The sequence below is a fragment of the Eleutherodactylus coqui genome, chromosome 2, assembly GCF_035609145.1.
Source record: "Eleutherodactylus coqui strain aEleCoq1 chromosome 2, aEleCoq1.hap1, whole genome shotgun sequence".
In the NCBI taxonomy this organism is placed as follows: Eukaryota; Metazoa; Chordata; class Amphibia; order Anura; family Eleutherodactylidae; genus Eleutherodactylus; species Eleutherodactylus coqui.
The window spans coordinates 9,095,901-9,106,028 of NC_089838.1; the positions used below are offsets into that span (position 1 = coordinate 9,095,901).

Consider the following 10,128-nt stretch of genomic DNA (forward strand, 5'->3'; position numbering starts at 1 on the left):
CACTATGCGAATTAGTAGGAGCCCGCAGAGCAAAACCGGGCGCCTGGATGCAATACTTACAGGTGAGGGACTACCTAAGAGCGTTTGGCGACCCCGGACCACTGAGCTCAGAGCTTACCCCATTCGAGAGGCTCTGCGTCAGTCCTGACTCCCCCCTCATGCAATATCTCTGCTGTACGGATTGCTGGTCAAAGCGAGGTTGGGAACGTCACGTTTGCCATGGGAGACGAGATGGGAGGAAGCGCTGGGCAGGCAGATTCCCGGAGAGCTCTGGAGCAAATCATACCAGCTAACCCACAAATTGTCCATTTCAACAAGAGCCCAGGAACTCAACTACAAAATCGTCACATAGTGGTACAGAACTCCGGACAGACTCCACAGAATCTTTCCGGAAGTCTCAAATGAATGCTGGAGATGCGGCTCTGAGGTAGGAGACATGCTACACATCTGGTGGTCATGCCCGCTAATTGCGCCCCTTTGGGGAGACATCGCCAAGGTCTATGAAAAGACCTGTAGGTCCTCGGTGTCCCTGAACCCCGAAATTGCCCTCCTTTCTATGCTCCCAGGCCCTATTTCTAGGACCAAAAAAAGCCTACTAAGTTATTTTATCATGGCCATGCGCCACATCATCTCCTAACATTGAAGGCGAGGGGGAGGGATTCCGAGGACTACATGGGTGGAAGCAGTTGAAAACATCAAGTATATGGAGGACCTTCGGAATAGCGAGGCCACACCAAACCCTTCAATAGCTGACACACGGGACGTCTGGACGCCCTGGATAGATTTTAAAGGCTCCCCATTCTTTCCCAAATGGCTGGTTGACGGGTCCCTATAGATAACAATGAAAAACTCGCCTGTGTACTGACACGGCCTCTTCCCCAGCTGGCCCCACAATATCCCCCATCCCATTAACAACAGCTGCCTCACGAGATGAGGAGATAGCCAAATCCCCCCACCCCCTTTCCTTGCCCTTCTTCCCCTACTCTCCCCCCCCCCTCCTTCTTCTACCCCTAATGTTCCTTTTGTTGTACCCTGTTTTTCCTACTGTTCTAGATAGAAAATAGGTCTGCAATGCACAGTATTCAGTCTTTCGGGGAGAATGGAAACTCTACAGCTGTGAATTTTGTGGCGCGGGTGTATCCCCCTGGGGAGGGCCTTACCCGCATCTGCCCACAGGATTAGAAAATGCTCCCCCGCATGTTCAAATAACTACACCCTTTTAATTCAATGTTTTGTTGCTGACTTGAAAATTCAATAAACATATTTTGAAAGAAAATAAGCCCTACCCAGATTTTTTGGGATGACTTAAAATATATACTGAAAATAAGCCCCAGCTGCATTACATTAAAAAAAGGGAATACTTACCTAGCAAGATCGATCCAGGTCCTCCTGCTGCCGCCTATAGCTCAGCTGTGCGTTCTACAGTTCTCGTTCACACACAGAAGATCATTTCTTGGTTATGGGATACATAAATCCCACCTCCAGGAAGCGATGGCTCCTATTGGTTCTCGAGCACTGCTCAGCCAATCCATGCAGCGCTTGATGAACTAATGCAATGGCTGTGATTGGTTCATCGACTGCTGTTCAGCCAATAAACGCAGCGCTCGATGAACCAATCATAGCCATCGTGTTGTGGCGGGGGGATTTATGAATTGGCCAATCAATGCCACGGCTCAGCGTGTTGTAGGTCCAGAGAGCAGCGGGAAAGACCTGGACTGAGCCTGGTAGGTAAGTATAATTAGACATCCCCCGAAAATAAGAGCCAGTGCCTGTTTTGTGACAAAAGTTAATATAATACAGGGTCTTATTTTCAGGAAAACATAGTATCATTATGACAACTGTCCATTAACGGGTTAATAGTGACTGATCTTGTGCTGTGCAGCCCCACCCTGTAGTCAACAGAAGAAAACCCGCCCATGGGTCTATGACGGTCAGGAAGTAGTAGTTTCATTTCTCTCTTCCTCCGTCAGCCATGGCGTCTGCTGCTGTGAGAGACGAGCTGCTCTGCTCCATCTGTCTGAGCACTTATACAGATCCTGTAATGCTGAGATGTGGACACACCTTCTGCCGGGTCTGTATTCATCGTGCGCTGGATACACAGGACGAGGCTGGAGTTTATTCCTGTCCTGAATGCAGAGAGGAGTCTCAGGAGCGGCCGGAACTGATAAGATGCTTAGCTCTGTGTAACATCATGGAGAACTTCCTGATTACTCCTCCGACACAGACGGAAGCCGAGATCTTCTGCACTTACTGTGTGGACTCTCCTGTACCGGCTGCTAAATTCTGTCTGATGTGTGAAGCTTCTCTGTGCAAGAAACACCTGAGAGTTCATAGTAAGTCAGCAGAACACGTCTTATGTGAGCCCAGAGCCAGCCTGGGGAGCAGGAAATGTTCTGTCCATAAGAAGATCCTGGAATATTACTGCACTGAGGACGCCGCTTGTATCTGTGTGACCTGCAGTCTGGCCAGAGAACATCTGGAAATACAGAAGGACGAGCTGTCCAGGAAGATGAGACACATGGAGGAGCTGTGTAACATGACTGATCCACTGACTGTCTTACAGGAACCAGACACCGGGGACTTGTATGATCCTGAGGACACGGTGGGACATGATGGAGGTGATGGGGACACGGGGGGACATGATGGAGGTGATGGGGACATGCGGGGACATGATGGAGGTGATGGGGACACGCGGGGACATGGTGAACCGCTTCATGATGTAGATGGTCGGGATGTGGCGGTGATCTCAGACACATTACACACATTATGTGACATAGTAACAGATATAAGGAGGGGGATCTATGTGGAGGGTCCTGCAGACATATTACTGGATGTAAACACTGCTGGTGATAATATCCATATATCAGATGACCTGAAAACGGCAACCTGCACAGTACAGAACCAGAACCATCCAGAAACAGAAGAGAGATTCCAGTATCATCAGGTGATGAGCAGGAGGGGATTCTCCTCAGGACGACATTACTGGGATGTGGAGTGCAGTAGATCAGGGGGGTGGATGGTGGGGATGTGTTACCCCAGTATAGACAGGAGGGGGCAGCAGTCATACATTGGCTATAATAACAAGTCCTGGTGTTTGTGGAGGTCTTATAGTCAGTATTCAGTGATACATGACAGGAAAGAGATCCTGTTACCTCACATTATATCCAGTAATAGATTCAGGATCTGCCTGGATTATGGGGTCGGGCGGCTGTCCTTTTATGCGCTGTGTGACCCCATCAGACACTTACACACCTTCACTGCCTCCTTCACCGAGCCGCTTCATGCTCTATTATGTCTATTTAATGATTCAATAACAATATTGGGAGAAGCAACAACTGGGAGAAACCATAATAGAAACTGACCAGAGACAGGACTGAAAGACAACCTGATTGGTAGATCAGACAGCCAATGGGATGAATGAGGTGGGGCTGCAGGGGATTATAACCAAAGCCAGGCCCACTTGACCATTTTCCCGGAGTAGGGGACTGCGTATCCCTGCGTATTGTCATGTTCTTACACGGTTATGCCTGCACATGTACACGTATTTTACTCACGCTGTCCTGCGCCGGCTGGCTGGTTTCTTCTTTTTTTCACTTTCCTTCTCCTGTCTCCTGGCAACATAAAACCGCCATACATATGTGATGTAATTGTGTAAGCGCTGTGTTGTGAACGCACCCATAGAGAACAATAGGGCTGTTATGTGCAGTATATGCGGTAAAATAGAACATGCTGCGCTCTTTATTACGCACATAACATACGCAATAACATATAGTCAAGCGTGAGCGGAACAGTGAAAGCAATGTCCTTTCATTGACAGCTTTTGCGCGTATTATATGCGTGCGCTGTTAGCGCGATGGAATGCTACAGCTATATTCTTGTGCTCCGAATCCAACGGGGTTCAGTTCGAGCTGCTTGAAGGATCATAGACTCGGTCACACAGCATTCTGTGTAATCAGCTGATTCTCCCTTTATTAGAAAAAAATAGAAATATTTATACGTTTTTTTAGACTCAGACATTGAAAACGAGCCGAACAACAGCCCTTATTTATAGAGAGCGAAGGGCAGGATGGCGCAGGAGAGACCATTGGGACTTCTCTCACAGTACATTGTGGGTGTTATACTCAATGCACATATGTTGGTGCCCGGCCTATCTGACCGCTGTCCTTATGACTAGATCACATGTGGGGGATCCGCTGTGATTGTATTCTGGGTGTGATCCCTGTGTCTCCTTATGGATAATCCTCCGTGTGTCATTGCTGTTTATCCCAATGATGTCTGATCTACTACATCACATGAACCAGCACTCCCATTTTACCAGGATTGTCCCCCAAAAAAGAGCGCTAAGTGGGTGAAGTCCATGAATATCTGCATAAAGGTGGCATCCTGATATGTTTGTGGGGTTCCTGGGTAGATCAGGTCGGGTTCAAGACTGGGTTCACACGGGACTGAAATCTCGCGGAATGACCGCACGGAAATACTGCGAGATTTCTGCGAGAGAAATGCAGCTTCAAAACTCATGGCCTTTCGTTGCGGGTTTAGGAGCGGCTTCACCGCCTGCATTCCGCTGCGGCCATCTCTCCCCATAGAGAGGAGAGAATCCACTGCGGAAGCGGGGAAATAATTGATATGCCACGTCTTTGAGTTCCGTGTGGCTTGTCAATCTCAGTGCGGCTCGGTCGCAGCGTATGGATGAGATTTTTCTAAATCTCCTGCACTTTGCTGGCTCCATAAACTACAGTATTGGGCTCAAAGGTGAGAGAACGGGGAGTCCAGGGAGCGGTGTACAATACTCACCGGGTGCCCCGCTCCAGCGCTGCATCCCCGCGCACACATAGTGTGACTCTACAGCCGACTCTGTGCTCACGCTCTCCCAGACAGAGCGGGCTGAAAACAGTTACGGCTGACACCCACTCGCTTTTTTTCCCTTTTAGCGCTGCATTTTTTTCAATGGGACTTTCTAATGTTAAAATCGCATCACACAAAAATGACAGAAGCAAAAACTTGCGATTTTAACATTAGAAAGTCCCATTGAAAAAAACGCAAAAACCCACTAGTTGTAGAAGCCCTGAGGGCGCGATCACATGACAGATTTTAAGTTCAGTATTTTGTGAGCCAAAACCAGCAGCGGGTCCAAAATCTGGAAGGACGGTACCTCTCCCCATTATACTGGCTCTCCACTCCTGGTTTTGGCTCACAAAAAGCTGAACATAAAAACTGTCATGTGATCGCGCCTTACTGTGTGCGCACCGACTTCACGGAGACACAGCGCCGGAACGAGGCGCCCGTTGAGTGTCAAACACAGCTTCCCGGACTCCCCGTTCTCTCACCTTTGAACCCCGTAATGTAGTTTATAAGGCTGACAGGTGGTGACCGGTTCCCTTTAACCCGACTGCAGTTTGAGGTATGCTGCCACGTGCAGAGTGGCCTCACTAGTAATAGTGTCTCCTATACCAGCCTCAGCAATAATAGTAGCATTCTCTGAGCAGTATAAATAATGTATTAAAGTCATTCTACCGGCCGGTACGATTATGCCAATACCAAATTGAAATAGTTCTTTTCTTTTTCGCAACTTTACACAGTTTAAAAAAAAAAAAAAAAAAAAAAGAAAAGTAATAAAGCTTTAAATCGCCTCCTTTTGCCATATCTATAATAAAAAAATGTAAATCATAAAAGAAAAATACATATTTGGTATCGCCGTGTCTGTAAAAGTCCGATCTATCAAAGTAGTGCATTATTTACCCCGCTAGGTGAACGTAGTCTGAAAAAAAAAAATAAAGAACGCCAGAAATGCACTTTTTCAGTCACCCTGTCTCCCAGAAAAAATGCAATAAAAGTAATCAAAAAGTCGTATGTATTCTGAATTAGTACTAATGAAAACTACAGAACATCCCGCAAAAAATGAGCCCTCGCTCAACTACGTTGATGAAAAAATAAAAAAGTTATTGCGCGCAGAAGATGCAGCAGAAAATTAAATGTCTTTGAAAAGCAATACAAGTACTACAGCAAAAAAACTGTTTGGTATCGCAGTAATCGTACTGACTAGAGATGAGCGAACGTACTCGTTAAGGGCGATTTCGTACTCGAGCATCGCTTTTTTTGAGTACCTGGCTACTTGGGTGAAAAGATTCGTGGAGCGTCGGGGGGGCGGCGTGGTGGAGCGGGGGGTAGTAGTGGGGAACAGGGGGGAGCTCTCTCTCCCCCCCCCCCCCCCCCCCGCAACCCCCCGCTCACCCCCGGCGCCCCCAAATCTTTTCACCCAAAGTAGGCAGGTACTCGAAAATAGCGATGCTCGAGTACAAAATCACCCTTAACAAGTACGTTATCAGGTCATTTTTGTTGCAGTTTGTGCCCCGTAGAAACAAGACGCACTAAAAGATGGCGGAATGTCATTTTTTTTTTCATTTTACTCCACATAGAATTTTGTAAATGTTTTTCAGCACGTTATATGGTACTTTAAATAAATAAAGGAGTTATGATTTTTTAAACGGAGGGACAGCCAAGCACCAGCTCCCCCTGCCACAGAGACCTTCGGCTGTCTTCTGACAAGCCGATGGTCTCTATGGCAACCTGTGAGCAAAGCAGTGCAGGACTTTGAAAATAGAAGCAGGAGATTGCCGGCAGATCAGCAATATCTTCCTGCTTCTGTTTTTCGAAGTCCTGCACTGCTCTGTGTGGGTCTGTGCAGGCAAAGCACACTGCCATAGCTTATGGCAATGTGCTCTGCAGCTCCTATAGTGATACATAGGCCGGACATCTTCTGGGCTATATCGCTATGGGCAGTGGAGCTCGTCCCGGAAAATTTCCGGGTGTGCCACTCAAGGGGTTAATGGTGACTAGACGTCACCAGAGAGTGGGACAAATGCTTGTCCCACTGGGGTCCTGGTGGAAGTCAGGACACAGGGTCCCAAAGTGGGACTGTCCCGCCTAAATCAGGATATATGGTCACCTTACCTTATGGTATGTTAAAAGCTTTTAGAAAGCTCAGTCACACGTTAACCTTTACTATTATCTAAGTATTTTCGATATTAGGGCAATAAATATATTACTAATCAGAATGTCAGTGAATAGAACCCATTCTGTGAATTACCCGTAATCTGGTGTCTGATAATCCAGAGATTCTGATAATCCGGCCCTTGTTTCCAGCACAGAACCAGAAGACGGAGCATTATGTGACAGCAGCAGATTATGTATGAGCATTTCATCTTCCTTCAGCTTCTCTGCCAGAAAGTTTTATAAAGTTTTCTGCCAGTTCAGTAACTCAGAACATCTGATAATCCGGCATCAGAGCCTGTTAATGTCGGACTAAGAAAATGTAATTCTATATATTACTTTAATCTTCAGCAGTTTGGGTTTTAGGTTAATTTCCACTTGTTTCTTGCTTACTATTGTTATAATGACCCAAGCACATGAAATGCGCCTTATTTTCCCCCCACTTTGCATTATTTTGGGGTCACCAGATCTGTGTAGGTAACTGCTGGGCATTGTAAGGGTTAATAAAGATGTATCTGCATATAACTGATGGGCGCCGGTGTCTTTACTTCAGTTTTTACCTCACTGTCACATTTAGTATTTCCTTCTTCCCCCGCTCTGACTTTATATGGTGGTCCGGTGACCCCCCAGCCTTGCTGAGGCATCTTGGGTTCATTGATGGATGTTCATGCAGTTCTCACCTCAGGAATGGCGCCCCACTGAGCATGTTTTGGTAAACACATAGGGGGGTATTTACAGAAGCTTTTACACCACAATTATGGCATAAGGCCTCCTTCACACAGGCGGGTTTGCATCGCGACATCCGGAGTGGGATTCCAGCCCATAGCATGCTATGGCAATCCGCGATTTCCTGCCCATGAGCGGAAATCGATTTTCTACTCAGGGGTGAAAAAAATTGCAGCATGCTGCGATATTGTGCGGGATACGCATGTTTGGCTTCCGTTGAAGGCAATGCAAGCGGTCTGTCCCGCGGCACTTCGCAGTGAGCCCTGCAGAAGTATCGAGGGATACGCTTCACTGCAGAGCTCTGGCGGCTTCTGCTCATGTATCATCCGCAGCGCTGTACAGAAGCCACCGGACAAGAAAGCAGGGGTCACCAGCCGGGTGCCGGTCGAACTCCGCTGGTGAAAATCTGTGTGAAGGTGGCCTAAATAAATGTACATTTTTGTGCAAGTCACAGAAATTTGTGACTTTTTAGCTTTTTTTTGTCACAAAAGGCCTCATCATCATGTAGTCTATTATATAGTTGTAATGATGGATGATGAGGATGTAGTTTATAATATAGTAGTAATGATGGATGATGAGGATGTAGTTTATAATATAGTAGTAATGGTCTTGTGTGGCGCAGAGGGTTAAGGAAGCAGAATGCAGTCCTAAGCTCTCGCTCACGATCTGAAGGTTGAGGGTTCAACATTGATCCGGCTACCCGCATGGTTCAGGCAGCCAGCACAAGGTTGGCTCAGCCTTCTATCCTTCCGAGGTCAGTAAAATGAGCACCCAGCTTACCTGAAAGTCCAGCGTCCGCGGAGCAGGCCCAGAGCCGAGGAGAGAGCGGGGTAGACTGATGCCTTTTCACAGAGCTCTACCATCTCCTCCCTTGGGGGTGGCACGGCACCCGAACAAATTACTGCTGGAGGAGTTTCACAGGGTAAGCCAGTCCGCGGTTTACCTTAAGTCCTTTTTGTCACTTGTGACGCCAGCGTTCCGTCCTCTGTGGTGAATCCAGTAGATGAAAGTAACGTAGTCCACACACAGAGAAAATGTTATGAGCAAAACCCGGAATGGTTGGTAGAGCTCGTTTACTTGTAATAACGATTAACAGTCCATCAACTTTACATCAGCCAGCATATCACCGATGCATACAGATTAGTGGTGTCAGGGAGGATTCACAGGAGGTCAGACGGGTCCACAGTCTCAGTTATCTGTGGGGTTCTGCTCCCGGCCACTCTCTCTCGGTCAACACTCACGTTTAGGGATAGCACTCAGCGCTGCAGGGCGATTCCTCTTTCTTTCTTACAGTCCTCCATATTAATAGCAGGGAGGCCCGGGTGAATAGGGACAGGGCACACATCAGCCCATCGCTCAGCCTTTTCTATCCTAGGGCTCCTTGTAGGACAAAGCACAAGTTCTCCCACTCACTAGAAGTCTCTCAGCTCTCCAGATTTCTGCTAGACTGCACACTGACTTAGATCTTGCAAGACTCAGGGCTGACACCCACTGGCGATATTTTGTTTCTTGTGCTGTGAGAGCACGTGAAAACTCTCGCCTCACAACGCAAGAATGATGCCAAAATAAGACATATCGCCAGTCTTTTCAATGGGGCCAGCCGCAGCAGCGCTAGCCCCATTGCAGAGATGCAGCATGCTATCCCAGTGCTTTCAATGGGATCGGCGCTGCTGCTGGTCCCATTGAAAGCAGTGGTTTGTAGCAAACCCTGCAGTATGATTTTCAAGGAAGGGCTTGAAATATAAGCCCTTCCCTGAAAAGCATCAATAAGTGGTAAAAAATTATTAAAAAAATTACTCACCTCTCCGCCGCTCAGACGCGTCCTCCTGCTGGCTCACCAACACTGCTGTCCAGCACTTTCAGCAGGCGGGGATTTAAAAATCCCCACCTCCTGAAAGTGCTGTGCTGATTGGCTGAGCGCTCAGCCAATAGCAGCTAGTGCTTAGCTATTTGCTGAGTGCTCAGCAAATTACAGATAGTCACAGAGGTGAGGGAAAAAACAAAGACAATAATGTGGAGGAGCAGATTGTTCTTGGAAGGCTAATATGCAGTCACCCACTCAACCCAGCCCAGATTGGGGAGGAGTGACTGCATATACTGCTCCCCCACATTATTGTCTGGCTGACTGCATATCTCCAGGGCTTACGGCCATTGCGCCTGCCCTACGGCGATTGTACCGGTGGCGATTGTGCCTGCCTTATGGCGATCGTGCCTATGGCGACCGTGTCTGCTTTGCAGACCTTCAGGTAGTGTATTTTTGGCTTTTTCTGTGAATAAAGCAAATTACAGATAGTGCTTAGCTATTCATTCAGGAATAGCTAAGATAGTGCTATTCATGAATGAATAGCTAAGCACTATCTGTAATTGGCTGAGCGCTCAGCCAATAGCTAAGCACTAGCTCAGTGTCGGTGA

The 10,128-nt window shown here is 47.5% G+C and overlaps 1 protein-coding gene across 1 annotated transcript; it reads left to right on the plus strand.

The window, feature by feature from the left end:
• The first annotated feature begins 1,972 nt into the window (after window positions 1-1,972).
• On the plus strand, window positions 1,973-6,372 carry LOC136609894 (E3 ubiquitin/ISG15 ligase TRIM25-like). The gene is made up of 2 exons (XM_066589184.1): window positions 1,973-2,944; window positions 6,343-6,372. The coding sequence occupies exons 1-2, from the start codon at window positions 1,973-1,975 to the stop codon at window positions 6,370-6,372; spliced, it is 1,002 nt and encodes a 333-aa protein (XP_066445281.1).
• Window positions 6,373-10,128: the final 3,756 nt, after the last annotated feature.